At 29.5% G+C, this 24,232-nt stretch overlaps 1 protein-coding gene across 5 annotated transcripts in view; it reads left to right on the top strand.

Moving 5' to 3' along the window:
- Positions 1–22,689, top strand: part of GRIK2 (glutamate ionotropic receptor kainate type subunit 2) — a 545,286-nt gene extending 522,597 nt beyond the window's left edge. For 2 of the 5 annotated variants that reach the window (XM_016124557.2, XM_036220336.1), the window contains 2 exons: positions 8,179–8,429; positions 20,294–22,689. In XM_016124557.2, the coding sequence (XP_015980043.1) occupies positions 8,179–8,429; positions 20,294–20,458 (416 nt within the window). In that variant the 3' untranslated portion in view covers positions 20,459–22,689. Of the gene's footprint in view, positions 1–8,178; positions 8,430–16,724; positions 16,812–17,890; positions 18,026–20,293 lie in introns of those variants that run through there. The other 3 variants (XM_016124559.2, XM_016124558.2, XM_016124560.2) reach the window with 3 other exon arrangements.
- The last annotated feature ends 1,543 nt before the right edge of the window (positions 22,690–24,232 follow it).

Here is a 24,232-nt window from a genome sequence, read left to right on the forward strand (position 1 = left end):
TGTCAGGGTTTTATAATTTAATACATAGAGAAGAAATGTGACTACAAATCTACTTCCCAGGCCACTTTTAACTAACATATATGAAATATGTCAGAACCAATTGACATAGATTACTTTTTCACTAGATGCTGAGAACATTTGCCCTTCTTATTCTTTTTCATGTAAGTTAGAGGATACTCAGAATATGAATAAAAGGCAACTGACTAAAACACATACTCTATAAATTTGATATTTTTATTGATATATTTTACATGCCTCATACAAGCATCTTCCTTTGGAATTTTAGATACTTAAATATTTTCTAGAGAAGTCTGCAAATATTCCTTTAAATAGAATGCATTTACATTACTTTTCTATAGAAGTCATAAAGACACTGTATTTTTAGGTCTGCAGCAGAGGAAAAAACACAACCTCTATCCATTTTAAGCCAGTTACTGATTTTGAGTACAGATGCTTAACTTTAAATTTTACTATCTCTACAATGTGCTTGCTGGTACATGAGTTGATAGCTATCTATATCTATATATCTATATCTATATCTATCTATATCTATATCATCTATCTATATCTATATATCTATATCTATATCTATCTATATCTATATCATCTATCTATATCTATATATCTATCTCTATCTCTACTCTATTTCTATCTCTATCTCTATCTCTATCTCTATCTCTATCATCTCTATCTCTATTTCTAGCTCTCTGTCTCTATCTTTATCTATATCTATATCATCTATATCTATCTATCTATCATCTATCTAATCTATCATCTATTATCTATCTAATTTGTCCCTTAAATCCATATAGTCTCTACTTTGTGTTTTTTACCTCTCTCCTCTCATTAATGTAGTAATAGTGTCATTTATATCTGACTACATTTCACATAACTCTGATATTTTGTACTTAGCTATCATCTATATCTAGAAGAAATGAACAGAGTGGATTTGGGATGCTTTCACTATCATTTTCCTTTCCTAGGTATACCTTCTGAAAACAGGAATGCACATAGGAAAAAAAAAAAAAAAAACAGGAAAAATAGTCAAAAGACAACCAAAGAGAAAGAAGAGTTATTGTTCCTATCCTTATTTTTAAAGTAATGTAAGCTTTTTTTGTGTACCTATTCAGCACACTAAGATCATTTCTTCTGTTGCATGGTTTCTATAGTGTTCTTCATTATAAATGATTATTAGAGTTGCAAAATAGTTATTCAATGTATGTATTTTTTGTTTCAGTGGCAACTCTAGCAGGGCAAGGCTCATGGTATGTTGCTTACCACTATATGCCTAGATTCTAGCATCTGTGCTAAGTAATATTTGTGTATGTAATAATTAATACTAAAAAGTGGTTATTCAGACATGGTCCATGCCCTCAGGACACGTATATCATCATCTAGTAGGGAAACAGATATTTAAAAAAATAAAACATTAGGACATGATGTGCAAAATCCTACAGTAAAGTATCTGTGATGCGCTATGGCACCAGTGAAGAGAGATTCTGTATATCTCTGTGGCAGTCAAGGAGAAGTGTGCAAAAATAGGGAAGGATGAGCAAAAGTTTATCTGGAAGAGAAGTTCAAACAGAAAATTGGAGGAAGTGTGAAAAGAGGCTTCTTTAGGCAATGGGAAAAGTTTGTATTGCTAACGGGTTAGGAGAAAGAAGAGAATACAATCAGAGAGGAAGCCTGTGATAAGTTGAAGAAAGGAATTGTATGACATTTAGGAACTGGGATTTTATTCTATAGCTGTAGAGCACCACTGAAAAATTTTAAGCAAGGAAATGATGTTCCTAGATTTCCAGTGTGGAAAGATTACTAGGTATCATGAAAAATAAATCACTTTTATGTGCCATTTACTATTCTGTGATTAAAATGTTAGGAATCGATTCTTTGTTTTCAAGACGAGATCTTATTTTTATGATTTTCACTCATGAATTTTTTTACACTCCTATCAAATTGAGTGTATTTGATGGGGTACTTAAAAAAATACAAGTGATAATGGTAACTCCATACTAGTTTAGCAGGAAATCTGAAATGGGCCTCATGAAATGTTTAATTGCAACATATGTTAAATATTTCATTTAAAATGAATGTATCATATATTTTATTATATATACATTTATATTATATTTATATATATTATATATTAGTATAGAAAGATTAGATAAGGATCAAGATATAGTTTGGATTCATAATTAGATTGAAGATAAAATTTCAAGTATGCATGACCAATTATTAGGTACTTAATATATTATTTTATTTATGCATATATTCATTCAACAAATATTGTGTTCTTACCATGTGCCAGGTGTTATACTAACAAATCAGATACAACCCTTTTTCTTAAGGAATATGCAGTCTATTAGGTTAAATGAGTATTAAATAATCATGGAAATTATTTTTTAGTTACAAATCGAAGTAAGTTCTACAGAGGAAAATTACAATGATACTATGGTATGGAATACCAGCATTATTGACTGAATAAAACATAAAACTGGAAATATAGATATATAAAATTGAATCTAAAATGTAAGTATAGAATTTCCTTAGCACTTCTAACAACAAATATGGAATGTATCCTGAGATTATAAAACCCATTTTCTGCTGAGGAAAAGTCTTTAAGAGAATGTGTTTAGTTCCAATTTTATTGGAAGATTTTATCATGAAAAGAATGATAAAAAAAAAAAAGATAAATCTCTAAAAGCACCCAAAATTTGTTGTGTATTTAGGATACCCAACACTCATCTCAGCATAAGTAGTGAGCCATTTTAGAAAATTTAATGTTGCTAGCAACACTGTAATTTAAGAATGGAAGTTCATGGTTCCAGCAGATATCATCAGATGTTTTGTGCATTTTAAGGCAATGACCGAGAGAAATCATTGACTGTTGATATAAATGCAAGGATGATAAATAATTTATAAATTTATTTGTCACCCTAATTTATTTTATATGATCAGTACTAGAAGTGTGGACTAAGTATGTTTGTGGGTGTTACCTATTCTACTAAATTTAATAAGAACCTGAAATGTTCAAGTGCAGATGTTCTACCATGATTTCTTTGGGCTAAAGCATAATTGATGTATTATAATTGGTTCAATATTTCATTCAAAAAGTATCGTTGAATACTTATAGTGTGATATGCACTGTGGTAGATACTGAATGAAATAAGATGAATAATGCATGATTGATAACCTATAAATGACAGGTGGTCTGATCTTAAGCCAAAATTTAAAGGCCTTCGAGTTGTTGGATATATATCTTAGAAACATTTATCAGATTCAAGTCCTTCAAAGAAGAGGAATAATTAGGTAATTATTGAAGTTCTTTAAGACAAGTCCTTGGAAAACTATATGCTTAGTGATTATGGTATAGTCACATATCCTCAAGACATGTAAGTTACTATGTTTCAGAAATTAAACACTAACTTGGAATCATGACAAGCTAGAAGAAACCTAAAATTACGAGAGGTCTACTTCATAGTAACATCTCTTCTCAGACCCAAAGAGAGCAACTACCAGGATGTTACTTACATCTGTGTCATACACAGCACATACTAGCACTGTATTGATCTGAATAACTACAAAATATAAAACAAATGAAACTAAAGTCCTTTAGGAATTGGACAGAGAGGATTTGTCATTATACAAAACAATACTTAGAATTTTAGCAAAATATTAAAGGATTTGGTGCTATTAGGAAGAACAAAGGCTGTGTTCTTTTTTCATTTCCAAAAATTAGTTTCATTAATTTTTATATACAAATATATTTAAATAACTCTGATAACTCTTGTCCCTAAAGTATCTTGTAAAGAGACTTGAAAGCCAGGTGTGGAGACATGTCTTAAGGTGATCGGTGTGATATGAATTCTTATGAGTTGATGTTTCATGAAGCACATGGAGCAATAGATGATAAAGAGCATATAAAAAATGCAACTTGATGAGCTGTAATAATATATAAATTCAAAGACAGGGATGAAGATATCTAGGCAGGGACATGTAGAAAAATTTCACAAGAAACAAATTTTTTTTTTTTTTTTTTTGCAGAGAGAACAGTGTAGTAACAGTGGAATTTATTGTTATCTAAGGCGGTACTTTTCAAATTGTGGTTAAAATAAAATTGATGGAATGTTAATAGATGTGAAGAAAAAAATCCTCTCCCTAAAAACAAATTTAACTATTTTAAAGAAGTTTTTAACTTTTTTCCTTTTTTTTTCTTTAATGAATAGAAGATCTCAATCTTTCTCTCTCTCTCTCTCTCTCTCCTCCCTCCCTCTCCTCTCTTCTGTCTCTGTCTCCTCTGCCTCTCTCTCTCTCATCTCTGTCTCTCTCTCCTCTAGCTCTATCTCTCTATCTCTGTCTCTGTCTTCTCTCTCTCCTCTCTCTCTCTATCTCTGTTCTCTGTCTCTCTCTCTCTCTCTCTGTCTCTCTCTCTATCTCTCTCTCTCTCTCTCTCTCTCTCTCTCTCTCTCTCTCTCTCTCTCTCTGTCTCTCTCTCTCGCTCTCCTAGAACTTTTTTACCTGGTAAATAAGATCTTTTGACAGTTTGTAAAAAGAGTATTTTTAAAAACATAATATAGTTCCTTATTGTCAGTATGAAGTATATGTTAAAATAACCAAAGAAAATCTCAATACAATCAAAACTATAAAAGAATAAAAGATGAGAGAGTGCATAGTGAAAAAAGAAGAGCAAAATTCAGCTTTGAGAGGTTATTTGACTTATACTGCATGTTTTTAAAAATTATTCACTTGGCAACATTTTAATGTAGAGAATTTTAGACAAAATATTTCATGTGATCTCACAAAAAATCAAAATATCTGATAACTGTGTTGAAAATCTCACCAAGTTTTAATAATACTGGAACTTAAAGTTATCTTTCCATTTTGAATATTTACATTTTCCAGAAATTTTTATTTAATTTGTTTCTTCACTCATTTATGGGTTTCTGTCTGCCTCCTTAAGCATTTGAGGATTGACATTCAGGTGCAATAATTCATGTTGTGATAGACATAATTACAATTTCCTTAGTAGTTTTCTAATCAAACTTAGAGTCCTCTTGCAAAAATACACATCTTCCTTGGAGGCAGCCTTACAGTGTGCAAACCCAGCTTCTCTCTTTTGCCAGTCAATGTAGTCTTAGTTCTTAGCTTGCCGGCATATGTATTGAGGCTGAGTTGTGACTTGGGCAAAACATAAGCTCTATCTATCTATCTAACTAATGATGGCTGTTCGCTTCATTAGAGCTAAGCACACGGCTGTTCATGTCACAAGGAGGATGAAAGATACTTTTGTTCTTTGATCTCAATATGTCCTTGAGATTTTTCAAATACATGAAATTTCTGTCCACATTTGATTTCAACTAGTATCTATATACAAATACCTTCCAAGAAGCATTAAATAGCAAACCAAAGAAGTAATTCATTGTTGAATTATTGTTTCTTTAAAAAAATAATTACTTAAACTAAGTCAATGACAGAGTGACAAGTAAAATATGGCAATGATTTATTGTCATCAATTATATTCCTTGTATTATTATTTCACACTGTTAAAAACCTTAAAATGTGGTATACTAACTTTGTAGCTTTGATTCAACCAAATGCCATTCACACATTACTATAGTTATGCTGGAAAACAGGTGACAAGGTTTGTTAGCAATGGGAAAATATTTATATTTACAATATGTGCTAGAAATAAGCAGCTCAGCTAGCAAGGGCAGGATGTGTTTATCATTTGTTGAAAGTGGTTTGCTTTTGTTTTTCTGTGCTTTATTTTGAATATGTAGTGGAGACTATTGTGTTTGAAGATAATAGAATAAACGTCCTAATGCAATACAGTGCTTATGATGAGTTGGCAATAAAATAATATTCTTTTAATATTTCTCATTATGAGAAATGAACTGGTTCAAAATATTACTTAGCTGGATCAAGATTGTTTTCATATTTTAAAGTCTACTTTTCAAGTCACTATCCCCTAAATTTTTACTTATAGTAGTACTTCCAGAAAAGAATCCCTATTTTTGTATTAGCCACATGTGACCATTTTTGCAAGTACTATCAGCATAAAATTTGTTTCAGTTACTATATTTCTAATTGAAAGACATATTTGATAAACTATAATTCTGCTTAAAATGAATTTTCACCCTCAATCAAATACTTATTTTGCAAGGAATGGGCCTGGTTAATCAGAATGGCAGCTGAGTAAAAGTGACCTTGAAGTTGCTGTTAGGCTAGATGTAGTAAATTAATGAAAACTGAATAGACAAATGAGATGGCCTTAATTTATGGTTTTAAATATGTGTCAGAGAGACCAAAAACACCAGGTTGTCATTCTTACACTACGTTAGGAATATATGCTGCAAGCATATGTTAATGCTCCTTATAATATGAAACATTTGTTAAGAGCCTGTTACGTGAGAAAAGATTGAGAATTAAAATAAATGATAGAACTAGATGATATATAAATATAGATAGATAGATGATAGATCAGTAGATAATAGATAAATAAATAATAGATAGATAGATATATCCTCTAGCCCAAAGAGTTTATAATCTACTCAGGAAAGTAGTTCACATCTTGAAAGGTAAATAGAAACAACACTATTTGACTTAGGCTGATTGTCCAGTGAGTGACCAAGGTAGAAAGTATTGTCTTCTGAGTTAATCCCTTTAGATCTTACGTGGCTAAGGAACAGAATTTAAATTGAACATTTTCATCACAACAGTATTTGGAAGAGCGCACAGAAAAGAAAGTGAGAAGCAGGAATTTCCCTGGTGTAATTAGGAATTATTGCACAACAAAAATAAAATATTTGAGTTCTAATTATAGGAATGGATAATGCTCCTTTTCAGGAAAGTTGTGGAAAATGTTGTATGAAGCCATGTACTTAAAAATTTCTTCAGAGTAGATTAGGAATTATATTAAAGAAACGACTCTCCAGCTGCATTTGTTTGATTTTCACTCTTCCAACTTTTTCATCAGGCTACTTCTTATGATTCTCCTTGTCTTTCTACCTTTAGCTTGCCTATTCTTGCTAAAAGAGTAATGCTAAAGTATTTCTATTACGTTAATCAAGTAAAATTAAAATATATAGTAATGTTTTTATGAGGTAGAAAAGTTTTCTGACCAGGTTTTTAATTGCTCTTAGCAGAAATAACGTTTTAGGTATAGTTGTAGGTCCATTTAAGTCAAAATGAGATCACAGGTGACATTGAATACAAGCCAAAATTAATATTTTACTGTAAACAGAAAGAAGTTATGGATGAATTTGTGCAGAAAAATGGAATGTGCAGTTTAGTGTTTTAGAAAAGCAGATTAAATTTTAGAAATAGGCTATTTCTGGGTGGGAGAAGGCAATAAGACCAATCCCTTAGGACAAATATTGAAAGATGCATGTAGTTCAATATTATTCTATGATTCTGGGCAAACAATTAGAAAAGTTATTACTTATCATATAATAGCTAATGCAGATGAATATTTACCCCCATCAGCATGCATGCTAAATTTCATTTAAATTGCTGCCTCCACTGAAAAGAACATTTCCTACCAAAGCACAAATGGTAAATAGACAACCAGAAAATCTTACAATGCATTGCCGTGGTGATATTTGAATGATCCAAGTCTCTATAAACCTGTTTCTGTTATTCATATTAAATTAGAGAAACAGGTTACCTATTATCTACAAAGTTTTGCCTGTCCCCAAATACAGCTTGTTAATCATAAGTACCCTGAATTATTTACCTAATCTAAGGGAACACCATTTCCCCCCACAACTTTTCTAAAAGTAGAGGTTACTGTTTGATCGATGCTCTGTTTCAGTGTAGAATGATTCCTAGACATTAACTAAATATCTTTGTTCTCTCTCCACTTCCTTTAGTAAATTATTACTTAGTGTTTTCCTTATTTTACAATGCTCTGGGTTGAGTCTGCTTTTTAGAAGGAGACATCTCCTTCCATAAATACAAAATTCATTTTACCCTTTAAAATCAGAACTACCATCTGCCTTATTTATCTTGTTAAACTTTTATTCTCTGTCATTTTCCAGTTGTTTTTCTCTACTAAAAATAAACATTGGCAACATTTGCAGCATTTGAAAAAAGCTCTGTCCTTCTGTCATCATGTTAACCTTTAGTTATGAAATTCTGGGTTCCTTGAAATAGTTAACATACCCTCTCTTTTCTTAGGTTCTCCATATAGAGACAAAATCACCATAGCAATTCTTCAGCTGCAAGAGGAAGGCAAGCTGCACATGATGAAAGAGAAGTGGTGGAGGGGCAATGGTTGCCCAGAGGAAGAGAGCAAAGAGGCCAGTGCCCTGGGGGTTCAAAATATTGGTGGTATCTTCATTGTTCTGGCAGCCGGCTTGGTGCTCTCGGTGTTTGTGGCAGTGGGAGAATTTTTATACAAATCCAAAAAAAACGCTCAATTGGAAAAGGTAAATGTAACTTTCTTATGGTTTAAAAGAATGACTGTTAAAATAAAACAAACTATTTTTGATCTTTCCATACAAGCGTAGTCTTTAGAACTGCGACTGTTAATTGTTCTCTGCCATTCATTATATAACAAAGGTTCACAGAAAGAACTCATGATCACTTTTGTGATTTTTCATTTAAATGTAGTATATTTAATTGAAGCCAGCTTCAGGACAAGTGACTATTTCTCCTCTTATCGAAGACTTAAAAGTAGAAGCTTTTGTTACTTGAAGTTCGTTTCAGTTAGTTTAATGGAGGAGGACTATAATGTAATGATGATGTAAGTGAAAACCAGAAACTATAATATGAAGGAAAAAAATGCTTCTCCACAGTTTCTAGTTCTAGAATTAATGAAAATTTTATTTGAAGATCTTCAGTCCAGTAAATTTCTAATTGAAAAAAATCTTAACTCACATTGTGGAAATTACACTGAATTTTTTAAAATTAATAAATGTGTGAAAATATTGTGGTTTCTTTTTTACCATTTAATGTTATTTTTAATGTGCCTTTTATTTCTTTGCACCAGTGTCTTTTGAAGAATATATATAAAACTCAAAAATATTGAGACCGTTGTACTTTTTCTCTATATTCTATAAAGACATTTATATAAAATGCGTTTATATTGTGTTTTTAAAAAGTTTGTGAACCTCATTTAGATTAGATATTTCTAGTGCTATAATTTCCTTGGTTCTATAAATATGAGGGTGAATATCTATAGAAAGTCTCTTTTAAGATGGTATATGACACTTTTTACATGTAAATTTATAGCTGTGGACACAAAATAATGCTTTAATGTTTTTAAATCTGCCACTTTTAGATGTTTGAATACAAACATCTCTTGTTTTTAATTAAAAAAAAAATTGGATGGCTTAAATTTTAGACCCTGCATCAGAGTGAGATTATATTCTCTTTAATATTTGATGTTTATGAACTTTACAAATATGAAGAGTGGAAATATATATTTAAATAATGTTATGTATGAATATAAGGCAAATATATTCTGCTAGTACCCTCTGGAGCACTTACACTCTTAAACTTATTTTGGAAAATGAAAAACATTTTTCATTGTCTTTAGTAATTTATATTGCAATTACTTATCTTTTCTGAAATCAAAATTTTGGACAGAGCATTTATACATTTTTACTTGAATATTATACTTACCACTTAGAAATAATGTATTTTGATGAGTAAACTATGAAATTCAAAGTTTGGAAAATTTGGAGTACCACATGATTTATTTTCCTACAACATTCAGGGAGATTTTATCTGCTGACTTTACTAACTCAAATATTTGTTGCACTGGTATGATTGACGATCAGGTCTAAGTACACATTTTATGTTATGATCCTTTTCATAGTGTCAAAATGAGTTTCAAAATGAAATCCAAAAATATAATCAAAGACAAAAAATATTAATGAATTAATTTCCATTTTTACTATAATTTATCAATAGAGGTGATATTTGGTTAGTTGATGCTTAAAATTAGTCCATAAATTATAAGAAGAATTGGGTTTTTCAGTTAGAACCTCAGATCATTATACATGTAATGATTTTCTTTCCGTTATATCACAGTATTAAAATAAAACAAATTAGTTAATATTTTGACAATATATGATATTCTGTTGCACTTGTCTCTTTGTGTCCTATTCATATGATTTACCTAGGTCATGTCTTTCTATACAATTATTTTATAAACATTGTGTTTTAAAACAAAATAGCAAAGGATGTGGAGATTTAATTCTTCATTATTCTTAAAAATAAATAGTTTAGTTGGATTTTTAATATATCAACTAGCTCTCTTGAATTTCTGTGTACCTGTATGAGCTTCTAATAAATTAGTAAAAAGAAATAAATATCTTTTTTGATGGAAACAGTTGAAATACTACATTGGAAAAAAAAAAACAACTGTGTTGATAGTACATGAGCACTATTAGTTACATTCCTCAATGCTTTTACATCTTGTCTCCACATAACTTTCATAATGAAATTCGAATTCCCTTATTTAATGGGTGAGGCACTTCAGGATCTGTCTCTGTCCACCATTGTAGTTTTATCTTTTTCTTGTCCCCAGTTGGTACCTTTACTCTAGCCACACTAAATTACTCTTAATTTTCCAAGGTCATCCAGATTTTAAAAATCCTATTCCATTTGACTTAAGCAAACCTTGCCCATTTTCCTACTTGGCAAACTCCCACTAGTCTTTTTTGTTTAGGCACTCAAGACTAGGCAACGGCTTGCACAGAAAATTTTACCTAATTAATAGATATAATAAGTTTGTGCACAACACACAGCTATTTCCACCAAGTGGTGTTAGGTTTCATTTCCTATTCCAATGAAAAATATATGACATGTATATCTCACCTTATTTATTTATTTTTTTACTTAGCTGATTTCAGGTACTATCATCATTCTGAAAACATTTCCTCCCACTTTGAGAAAATTGGAAAGGCATTTTGCCCACTTCAAACCACATTAAGCCTAGATACCATTTTTTTCTGTAAGGGCTCTGCATGTCTCCATTCTCTCTTAGTACTCATTTTATTCCTATTTATTCATTTCTATGTGTGGATGGCTCTCTCCCTATTAGAATCTTAGTTCCTATAGGACAGAATCTAATGTTTTTGGTTCTGTTGGCATAATATCTATTATTTATCTATTTACATATCTATTATCTATCTGTCATCTATCTATCATTTATTTATGATATCATCTATTATCTATTTCTATTACATATCATATATCTACCTACCTATATCTACCTATCATCTACCTATTCTTTCTTTCTGTTGATTTAAATTAATAATAAAGTTGATTTCATTGACCAATTTATAAATCTATCATAAAGAGTAAAAAAGAACTGTATTTTTTATTATTTGAAAGAATTATGTTTATAAATAATTATGGGGTTTATTAGAATGGCACATTTTATTTATTGTGATAAATTAGGTTCTTGGAATCAATTCTTCTTCATTTTTCTCAAGAAAAAGATTTTATTCAGTTGGGCTATAAATACCTTACTTAATTGATTACAATTAGCCATAAAATATTCCTAGATTTTTATCATAAGATATGCCTGAGAACATACAGAAACTCAGTTTATTTATACTTATAATTGTGTCTTTCATCTATTTTTTTAATTTTAAAAATAAAGTAAACTTTTATGAAATTATTCATTTATTTAGTAATATTTATTGAGACCAAACATGCAATGAGTTATGTTTTGCACACTGAAAGTAAGCAAGGATATATTATTCACCATTCTAGCCCCAAAGTGTTTTGTTATCCATTATCCCTTCTGTTTCTCCATTTTCTTTTTTCTTTCTTTAGTCTGTAATAATCTAGTATTTTTTAAAAGAAAAATAAAATTTCTTATCTTGATCTAAATAGGCTGGCAGATATAATATACAGTCTAGTTAAATATGAACTTCATGGATAAAATTTATGAGTAGCTAATATATTTCCATGTTAAGTCTTACCTTTAACAATGCTAATAATAAAATTAATAATAATTATTATCATTTAAAGGTGAGTATAAAATGTTTGTAACACATATTTTGTAAAATATTAATGGAATAGGTCTTGATGCCTCTAATGTTTTTTATATTTCCAAGCTGTTTGAACAATTAAGTGTAGTCTTAGAATGTATCATTTTTAAATAAGGGCAGGTTAAAATTGAAAACATGAGATAATGCTGAACTATGGTTTTAAAAAATTCAAAAACTGTAAATTGCATTCCTTTCAGATAACCACAAGATGGTGTATTCCAATTTTTACAGTACTTAATGATTCTAATTTTGATGCAAATATTAATGTATCAAAGATACATTGCTTTTCATTTATTTAAAATTTTAAAATAAATAGAATTTTATTTTTTGAATTTTTCCAAAATGTAGCTTGACCAATTGGAAAGATATTCAAAAAGTTTTCTTTTTCTGAATGTATCTGAAAAGATAACTAATCAACATCTGCATTTTTTGTCTTTTTGCCTTATCTTTTTGCTGATTTTAAATATATTACTACTTGGGATTCATTCAGTAAGCAATCTATGAAACTGTTGTACCCTTGAAGTAATTATTAATGTACTTTGGGTGATATGAATTTGTTTGAAAGATCCTCTTTCCTACCTTCTTAGTCTTAATATACAAAATTTTGTTTTCCATAGTAATATTTATGACAATATATTGGTTTGTGAGCATGAATTATAAGAGATTATAATAATTTCAATATTTATAAAACTATTTTATGACAATTATGGTTTATTAATTTAAATTAAAAAATTAATCTTTATTAAATAATTAAGTATATCCTCTTTTAAAAGGTATACATAATTCTGCCTTCTTTTGATTTTCAGCAAGAATAGTAATATAACATAAATAGCTTGACTTTTTGTTTTTATCTGATTTTTATATGGAAATATTTTCTTTCCCATGTAATTGAAAATAGATTTGCTTATACAGATTGTTTTTATTGAACAGTTTGAACACAAATCTTTGAGTTTCATGACATGAAAAACTTTAATGACAAAAGTATTTGCTTTCTTATTACTTAAGTATAAACAAAATGTAGCAAATACATCTGAGAAATAAAAATATAAATTATTTCTCAGATATTAAATTTGTAAGTTATGTGTCTTGTCTTGGACACATATTTTTGCTCTAACTTTTCTCTGAAATGATTGATGTACATTTTAAGAACTACTTGGTATTGTTGTTTTTCAGGATAGAGTCCATTATAGTCAATGTAGTTATTTGTATTATAGAAAATTGGTAAGTCATATCCAAGAAATCTCTAAAGAATTATATTTGTCAAGGGCTCATAGAATGTTTTTCAGTCTATAATTGAATAACAAATGTAGAATGCAGCTATAACTCATAGTAGGACAAATGAATGAAACAATTCGATTTGGGGTAATGTAGGAGAAATTAGAATGGTTTAAACCTGCAAGACTGGAGATCCTGGGTGAAATATTATTCACAAGGAAAACACTTTTCAAAGTTGGTTGAGTCTGTATTTCATGGAACCAGGAGAATGAAAACACGTTGTTCACAGACCCTTCTATACAAATTGCTTTTAGAATGTTGAAGAATTAGTGCTGGCAGAAGTGATGCTTTTTAAAAGAAGCCATTTATTGAATAAGATACAGGAAGGCAAACACTGCTATAAATCATCAGTAAAGATTTATAAAGTTTTAAACAAATTTTCAACGGAATAAAATTTAGCTATAAGTCACTTTTATACAAGGCTAAAACCTGCAAATAAACTTTGGACAAATAGTCTATTTTGTATTGCTTTATGTTACTGCTTTTATTTTAGAGCAGATCATTTTTCAATTTCCATTAATGATCCATAAAAGAAATATATGGGTGACTTTAAAAATGTTTTTACACGTAAATATAAAATCATACTTTAAAATGAGATGACTCACTAATCTACTTCCAAAACAGCAAAAGGATTTTTGTTATTTCTATATGATATCTATATGTTGTTTCTATATGATTTTTGATATTTCTATATGCTCATAAATTATCTTTTAAAATTAAGATTGTAGCTTGACAGATAATTTCACTTCCTATTTTTATAAACAACATTAGAGCTCTTAAATATAACATCTCCTTGGAGTATGAAGTTACTCTGAGAACTGTGTAAATATTATCCATATTGTGCAGATGAAGATAAGAGTTTCATGGGTCAAGTATGTTTCTCAAAGCCAAAAATGCCTAGTCTAACATTGTACTATGTCATATTGCATAAGATAGAGGTAGAATATTTAATTAATTTTCTTGATAGTTTTTCTTCTTAAAGTTTCATTGACAAAACGTGTGGAGTAAGAGTTTGATTTAGATAAATAGATTGTAGGCTTTGATAGTAAGTACTGTCTAGTTATTTTTATTTCTAATCATTAAGCATGATTTCTGAAATAAGACTTGGAATCATTTCTTGACTTTATTTAACCTTTAATAAAATTACTTAACCTCTTTTACACGTCTGTTAAAATAAATAAATAAATGGGTTACAAATATATCACGAAAGAAAATGTTTTAAAAGTTAAGATAGATAATATGCAAAGAGTTTTTTAGATGTGTCTGGAATATAATAAGCGGCTATTTTTATAATAATTATTATTCATGAAAATGATATATTTTAATTGTTGGGCTACAGGAAGAGAGAGATTTTTTGTAATGAAGCATTAGTTTTTGGATGTTATATATTTTGTTGAAAAATTGCATCATTATGACTACCAACAAGAATGTGATAATTAACATTGCTTTTTCTTACAATGAATTTCACAACCATATTCACTAAAGTGGTGCTGAAACTTGTCAGACCTTATTTATTGATTTTTATAACTTAAGTAGGGGAAGTGTAAAAATGTATAATGGTGCTCCATTTTTCTCTATCTCACTGTATTTGCAAAATGCAATATAAAGATGTTTGGTAACTTTCTGTAAGAGTCAAGGTTTCTGAGAATATTTTAATCTTTAGTTATGTTTACCACTGTAAAATAATCCAGGCAAGAGCATAAGATGCTTTGTAATTATATTTATTGAGATAAAAATATATTTATTTTTGCTTTATAATTGTTTTTTTTTCTCTAATTTATTATTTGGTATTCAAAAATTAACATTTATTAAAAGCAAAGTACAGGTAAAAGGCTCAACTGAAATTCAAATCATTGTTAATGAGGCAGGCTGATATAATATATAATAGAGCATTCATACAACAGAAGTCAAGAGAGCAGCATTCCTCCTTTAGCTTTGATCCTAGTTATGTGCATAACTTCAGATAGAAAACTTGACTTCTTGAATTTTAGATTCTCTAGCTACAAAGTTACAGTGATTAAGCAACAAGACCATTAAAGAACCTACATGTAAAGTCCTGTCTGACTGATGCACAGCTTATCTAAATAATATATTTTTTCAGAAAAATAGCTTCTATAAAACTGAGATCAAAGTTGTTGTATATATATATAATTTGGTATGAGTGTTTTAACTAGTCATTTTTCATCTCCCATCGCTTCACTGTTACATTCATATAGCCCTAGGTCAATTCATACTTCTGATGTATAGCATTAGCTATTTGATATTTTTAAAAGACTGGCAACTAAAAAATATAAATCAAAAGAAAGAGTTACATGAAATGACATTCATTTTCCTCATTTAATATGCCAATATTATAATAAATATTGCATAGTACATCATATGTGTTTTCTATTCCATTTTCATTATTATTTAGCTAATTTAGTTATTATCTAATATGATAACTTTCTGTAGGTACGACAGTGGCTTTTCGATTTGTTTCTACTACATATAATATGAAATTCTTCGTCAAATGGCCTATAGCATCAGAAATTAATTAGAAAAGCATCTGAGAATTGGCTAAGTATCTATAATCAGTTAACAAATAATTTATATGGCAAACACAAAACAAAACAGTTTGGTTGATATAAGCTAATATGCATTAGAACATTGAGTTACAAAATCTGATAGTAGCAACTCAAAGATGCTTTGATAGGGCTTCAAGTAGGAACTGTATGATAAAATGCTTGGAAATTATTCTGAATGAATATTGAAATGTCATGTAATTAATTTAAACTATCAAAGAATCTATAGAAAGATACATAAAATAGAGTTTCCTCCTTAAAAAGTAAATACTAATTACAGACTTGATAGCAGTGTATATAATATTTTCTGATCATTTTTCTTTGGGTAATAAATGACTACATATATTCCGTATGAAAGTGATGAGCTTCAGAGTTCAAAAAATCAAACTAGTTACTTTTCATCAGTTGCTATTTATAAAAAAGAAATGGCTAAATATAAAGGTTTTAATTTAAAATGAAGTTAAATAAGTCAGTGTTCAATGGTGAACATTTACAACTAGATTCCTAATATTAAAAAAATATGTGCTTCTCCAAGTGCTTTCACATCATGTTATCATATAAACATATCTATAAATGAAAAAGTTAAGCTATTAATAATAAATTATTCTATAAGACTAATACCGATATTATTTAGAATATTTATCAGCAAACTGTTTTGTCTTATTATACTCAAAATTTAAAAATATAGCCTTTTATAAAAGCAATGTAAATATATTCAAATTCATAATTTTAAGATTTGTGGGCCTTCATTGTTTTAAGAATTAGAGATGTGTAAATACAGGTTGCCTCATTCAATATAGTGGATTTTATAATGAATTTTACTAATTTAAATGCAATTACATGCTAACAGCTCAAAGATTTAAATTTTCATTTTCAGGAATCTTCTATTTGGTTAGTGCCACCCTACCATCCAGACACTGTTTAGTAAACTTTTGAAACTTACTAAAAGAGGTTTTTAATAATGGTTAGTATCTTTGTGCCTTTCTTTTTTCTTTTTGTAGTCTGTTATATTAATGTGCAGAAACATTTTTGTTGTTGTTTTCACACTAAGAAACTTACTTTATTTAGTAACACAATTTGTGTGTTTTCATCCCTAAGTAGAAGTGATTCAAAAAAATAGATTTATTTCTCTCTCCCTCCTTCTGTATCACCCTCCTGTCTATCCTACTTTCTTCCCTTCCCCCTTCTTTTATTTTTTCTTCTTTCCCTTCTCCTTCCTTCTCTCTTTGTCCTTTTTCTTCTCATCCTTCTTCTTCTTCTCCTCTTCTTTATTATAACTCAGGAAACTCCCGTTAGGTGCACTTGGGTTTTTCAAACCTTTATTTTATACTTCAGTAAAAAGACATTTAAAATTTTTCATTCAGCATACAAAATAGGGAAGACAATTAGTCTCTATCATATGATAGAACTTTATTTAAAATCAGACATAGTAATTTTTTAGCAACATATATCACAGGGAAACAACTACCACAATCATCTCTACAATTTTAACTTTAGATCTTAAATTTACTTAAGATAATTTTAAATTATAAAAGATGAAAGAGACTAACTTTGGGGCAGTTTTTAACCCATGTTTTCTATCACTCAGCATTATAAATTTTACATTACAAAATTATTTTAAAATAATTTTTATGTCTTTATTTGTAGTCTGACTTTTTATATAGCATACTAAATACATTTTACTCCTTAACTTACTAGAAATAAATTGAATAATTTTATAGTTGAACGGGTATGTACATTTATAAGATTTTTTTTTCCCTAAGAAAATTAGTTGTTTAGACCACTCTCTTAGTACGGACAAAAATTAATTGATACTTCAATTCTTTTATTTTTTGAAACTAATATAATTTAAATATCTAAAAACCGAGTTTTCCAAGTAAAGGATGTTATAAATTAGTACCATTGTGAAATTTTTTTAGTTTTAAATGAAGGCTTATTTCAAACAATTCAATATTATTCATATGACATTTTTAAGCATCAGTGGAATCAAGTGCTGGCCTTGTTATATTATCTAATCAATTCTTCTGTTAAATGTTTCAACAGAGAGCCAAGACTAAGTTACCTCAAGACTATGTATTCCTCCCCCTTTTGGAGTCAGATTTTTCCATTTCTACAGTGTTGTCATCATCACCATCTTCATCATCATTATCATCATGTTCTTAATAAGTACATCTAATAGTAGGTATTAAGTGACAAGAAACACTGTGTCCATATGCTGGCTGTCAGGTGTCATAGATACTTTAATAGAAATATAATTTATGAATTTTAGAACCGTATAGTTTAACACATAATAAATAATGCATGACAGTAACTCTATTAGTTAGTTAGAAATTCACATGTAGCATTTAATTATCATCCATTATAGGTACTAATATATTAATATTTTTACTAATTAAAGGTTCTTAAACAAATGTCAAAGTTTTACCTGATTAATTAACTTATATACAATGCATTTAACTAAGTGTCTGAAAAAAATTTTTTAAGCAATTGAATTAGAAAAGTTGTTGAATAAGAATTAAAGTATTAGAGTCACACGTGTCTATTGTTAATTCAGTGAACATTTAAAAAACACGTGTGTAAAATCAGTACCATTGAGAGGCCAGGTAGGAAAACATTATAATAAGTGCCAAATACTAAAGGGACAAAACTAAACTGAGTGAAAACAATGAGCGTGGTCAATTGGAAAGCGATTCCTGAATAACTTCAAACTTGAGTCATGTCCTGAGGTAAGGGATAAAATTGAATTGATATTAAGGATAAAAGAACTTAGCAAGGTACCAGTGAAAGGAGAAACAAAGGAGAAAAACTTCGGACGTCCAGGTAGAGATGGGTATGTGTAGAGAAAAAAGGAAAGATGGGAAGGGAAGCTGAATCAGAAAAAAAAATAATAATAACTTTGGATTTCACCTGTTACTTGGACAAGAAAATGCTTTAAAAGAAATCTGTTTTAAAAAATAGATCATTCTGATAATTGTGAGCTTTGTGGAAAGGAACAAACTGGGCATATAGTTGGGAAGACAACCCAAGGAAACTGTTCAGGAAACCATAAAAGAAAAATGAGAATATAGCCAGGAATGGACAAGAAGGTACTAGGCAGGTTGAAAAGTCACAAAATTGGGTATCAGGATATCTTGCTGGAGTCTCAGGTGTGAACCACATAAAGTGACTTACCCTCTCTCTGAATCAGTTTTCTCTGTCATATAGATGCCTACATTAATTCAAAATATTAGTTCGTCTCAAAAGATTATATATGCAGAATATTTTTTTAAAACATATAACACATATTTGGCATTAAATATTTATATCTTGTATTCTTTTGGAATTAGACTAACTTGAAAAACAGCAAAGCAGTAACACATTAAAGAAAAAGCAAGTCCTCACTTGCATATTTTATTAGGTTTATTTCATTACGTTTTCATATCACTTTTGGGAGTTGTGTAAATTTTTCATTCTAGTCCACATTTTTGGTTATTTTCTACATTTTTAGTTCTTATACAGAAAGAGCTTAAGTCTAAGCCCATCTGAGTTTCAACTAAATTATGGAACTGGTTCTTGAATCTGATCTATATTTAACTAACACACATGTATCTCAATTAGCTGGAGAGGGAAACTAACAAAATTTTGTTTCACACCCTTGACTTTGTAATAGGAATTTTGAGGAGCATATTAAATAAGCCCCAGATATACTGAATTTCTAGCAAATCTATTGCCAATTAAATGAGAACTAAAAAATATTTATAGGGTCATTTTTTTCTTCATAAGATAAATTATTTACCAGCTTTCAGTTAAGCTGATGATGAGAAAAAAGTTAACAGTTTTCATGGATTTTTAATGTGCTACAATGTGTTATTTCATGATTAAATCATATTTGCTTTTAATCATCATCAATAGTTTTATAGTCATAATCACAAAAAGATATAATACCAGAAATTATTTTCCATATTTTATGTCTGTGTGAGTGCTATTTTTGTTCTGTTTTGAGATGCACAATGAAGAACCTGTTTAAAGAAAATTTTCATATATCATGTTGTAATCTAAAAGCTAATACATTGCTTCTATTTTTTTAACATCAAGAATGGATTTATGGTTATTGATTTGTGTATATGTGTTTTAATTTAAATTTTAAGGTAGATACATATCTTTTGATGCCAATTAATTTTAAATCTGAAAAATCTTATTCAATATATGTAATATATGCATTACTAGTTGGCAGTTCATTTCACTATCAGGTGGAGATTTTCTTTAAACTAGCTCACTGACGAAAATTTTAAAGATCATGTTTTGTGTATTAAAAGTATAACAATTTGTTATAACCTTTAAAACAAAATGTTTCAAACCTTCAAAGCCTTTATGTTGACAAGTCTGTTGAGAATGATTTTACTATTGTTTCTGGACAGTTGCAGTTTATCCATTTTGTAATATTTCATTTTTTGTGTTACTCTGTAGAGGTCCTTCTGTAGTGCCATGGTAGAAGAACTGAGGATGTCCCTGAAGTGCCAGCGTCGGTTAAAACACAAGCCACAGGCCCCAGTTATTGTGAAAACAGAAGAAGTCATCAACATGCACACATTTAACGACAGAAGGTTGCCAGGTAAAGAAACCATGGCATAAAGCTGGGAGGCCAAATACCCAAGCACAAACTGTCGTCTTTTTCCAAACAATTTAGCGAGAATGTTTCCTGTGGAAATATGCAACCTGTGCAAAATAAAATGAGTTACCTCATGCCGCTGTGTCTATGAACTAGAGACTGTGATCTGAGCAGTTGCAATGATCAGACTTGATTTACAAGCATAATGGATCAACCAAGTTACACGGGGTTATACTGTTTATCATGGGTTCCTCCCTTCTTCTGAGTGAATGTTACATGCGCATTTTGTGGCTGATTTCAAATGCAGTCTAGTATGAAATTGCAGGTTCTTTTAGAAGTCTAACTGTTGCCAGGAGATGGAATGTCAATGCCCCAAGGGTAATCAGTAAAAAAAAAAAATCATAAAACATAAAAATACTTGGAATCAGCAAAATCTGTAGTGTTACAAGAAACAGTACAGTCTTCTGAACACCCAGATAATAGAAGTGGTGATGTTACTAGCCCCTATTCAGTACGATGATCATCTGAATAGACGATATGTATTTATAGTATGTGGAAAAATGTAATGCAAGACAAATCTGAGTTTCATAGCAAGTGGAATATAAAGCATATCTTCATCAGTGTTTTTCTTTCTGTTCTTTTTCTTTCTTTTTTTTCTTTTTTCTTTTTTTTTTTTTGACAATTTGTATCACCGATTGAGATAGAAGTGTCAATTACCAAGGGAATATATATATATATATATATATATATATATATATATATATTTTAATTTACTGGGAGATTTAACATGTAACTCACCAAATCCCTATCTAACCCCGCACCCTGATACCCTTTCCTCAACCTCACATCAAGAATAAAAAGCAATAGTTGGTTCAGATATTCTGAATTAAAAAGGATGATGTTTTGCAATCTTTGTCTTACATTATAAAAGATGGTTGGGTATTGATTGTTATGTGGAAGACTGAAACTTTCATTTTAACATTCAGATATGTTAATCCAAATCTTACTTTCTGTTATAAATGAACTTGATAGAGCCTGGGCAGATGTCAGTGAAAGGAAAAAGGCGACTGGTCATCTGTAGAAAAGTGCGTGTGGAGAACTTTGAAGTGGACTGCATTTATCAATACAGTCACAATGTTAAATGAACAAAAATCTTGAGCAGTTTTTTTTCAAAAAAATGTTCAGGTTTATTTGTGGAAATGCAAGATTTCTATGAAAATAGTTTTTGTATGGAAATTTTTGTAATACTTTTTATCAACAAAATAAGAACATGTGTTCCTGTCAGGGGTGTGATGTCAAGCATGAATGGTAGTGCGTGTGCACCACCAACGTTTGGTGAAAACTATTTTTATCAAGAAAAAGAGGAATCATAGAAGAGAAATATTTTCAAGTTAGATAATATAAAAGCTAGGTGCACTACCACCACTGCTTACCATGCCACACCCCTGGTTCCCACGAGGCTGACAACATACTGTAATGAACAATTGTGTGTAAAATGGTAAAAGACACAGACCTCTTGACCACATTGTGATAACAGTTGAGTGCACACAGTTTGCTGTTTGAATCCAATGCACAAAAATTAAAAAAAAAATCATTAAAATTATGTCCATTTTACTTTCAGCTTTGACTTTTATTTTTCTTTTATACGTATAAATGAATGCACAGAATGCTCATTGCATTAAGGGAAGTACACTTCCTGAATCCTTCTAAGTTATCAACAATGACCAAGTTCCAACTACCTGGAGAAAAGAAAAAAGAAAAGCTCAGGTGATGAGATACTCAGATACAGGAAAACTGGACTGGGAAATATAATCTTTGGCTTAGGGCAGTTTAAATGAGAAAAATAGTAGCTCTAGAGGCAACAGTCATCGTCTTGCCTCCTCTATAAGTGGATATTGGCTTATGTTCATAGGGTTGTGTGCAACTGTATGATGATTACTGGTATTATATTTGAAGATGGACTAATTTCCAAATTAAGACTTCCTTGTTCATTGATAATTCAATGTAATTCAGCAAAGGGAGAGGAAGAGACAGATTAATGTCAGTAATTAATAATGATATGTGTAATTTAGAGGTGTGTGATTTATTTTTAAATCACAAATTATAACATATTTATTAAGCCAAAAAGATACACATTTTAACTAGAACTGACTAAATAAAGAAGTTCTGTGAAGCATTTAAACTCATGAAAGTTGTATAATCAAATTACTACTATCTAATTAAGTTAAAAATTAAAAGTCCAAATGTTTTCAAATTTCTAGTATGTGGAGTATTTTAAATTAAAAATTATATTTCAGTGATAATTTTGTCCCAAATTTTAATTTTAGAGAGTTACACAAGTCACTGGTAAGAAATTTTTTTTGGTGGTTATAACCTCAAATAATATAGTTCATAAAAATGTTCAGAGTTTGGAGAATATTAAGCTTTTTATCAATCAGATTCTAATTAGATTTTAAAATGCTTTTTAATTTTAATTTTGTATCATATTAAACAACCTTAATAATAAGCAGGATATGACAACTTAATTATCCTTTAAATAGAAATAACTATTCAGATTTTTGGTAAAATTTGACAATAATTATTAAATTAACAAATATTGAAAAGTTAAAATCTGTATTTTAACTGTAAAGGAAGCTTAGAATATATAAATAGTGTATAATATTTAATTTTTATCCATTTTCTAAAAGATTTTTACATGTTACCAAAACAAATATTTACCTACTCATCAGGTGCTTGTGAATAAACGAGGTACTATTCTTAATTTTAATAAAATCTGGGTTACTTTCAAACTAATTTTAACCAATGAAAGAATGTCTCTTTTCTCTGAGAAGGCAGTATATTGGAGTAAGAATTATTCTCTAGTATAACACTCAAATTATAAGAAAGAAAGAGAGAGGACATCTGTTCCAGTCAATATAACCTCATAATGTCAGGTAATCAATGGAGACACATATGCCACAACTAGAAGACCCTAACCAGATGAAAACACAAAGGATTTATGTTTATCTATTCAGATTTATATATCACAGCTAAGAAGCCCTAACAACTGAATACTGAGGAGATATAGTCACATATTTACAATTGAATTACCTTAACCACGATGGGAATACTAAGGGGATATATTATATTTTACAAATCTGTAAAAAGGCTAAGGATATTTTATTAATTACATTTTAAATATTTTGAAACTCAGTTGTATATTTTAAAAATATGTTTCTTGTTATAATTAAATGAGTTTATGTACTAAATTCTAATGATTTAAAAATATTTTAGAAGTCTAGAAATTTTTTTATTCTACTCATAAAAAATTGTTAGTTTTGTTAGATATAGAATTTTAAGTTAAAAAAATTTTCTTAGATAAATTTGAAGATACTACGTTATTGCTTTCTTACTTCTAATCTACTGTTGACAAATTGGAAGTCACTGAGACCTCTGGTTCTTTGTACGTGAGTTTTTGTTTGTTTACTCTCTTTTAGGTTTGTTTGATCTTCTCTTTGTCCCCAGCATCCTGAGATATCTCAATGATAGCCGTGGATCTTCTTTCATCCACTGTGCTGGGTACTTGCTGAATTTTAAAATTTAGCTAGTCGTCTTTCAATTTGGGAACAATTTTCCTTTTCTCTGCTTTTTTTGCTCACTCTGCATTGGAGCTCCTGAACCATTGAGTCTAAATTTATTTTTTTGTTGTTTTCCTATTTCTCATTTCTGTCATTTTTATCTTCCAAATATGATATTGAGCATTTTCATTTCTGCCAATTGTTTTATTTTCTATGAGCTTTTGCTTTATGGTTATATCT

The sequence above is a fragment of the Rousettus aegyptiacus genome, unplaced genomic scaffold (genome assembly GCF_014176215.1).
Source record: "Rousettus aegyptiacus isolate mRouAeg1 unplaced genomic scaffold, mRouAeg1.p scaffold_m13_p_1, whole genome shotgun sequence".
Classification (NCBI taxonomy): domain Eukaryota; kingdom Metazoa; phylum Chordata; class Mammalia; order Chiroptera; family Pteropodidae; genus Rousettus; species Rousettus aegyptiacus.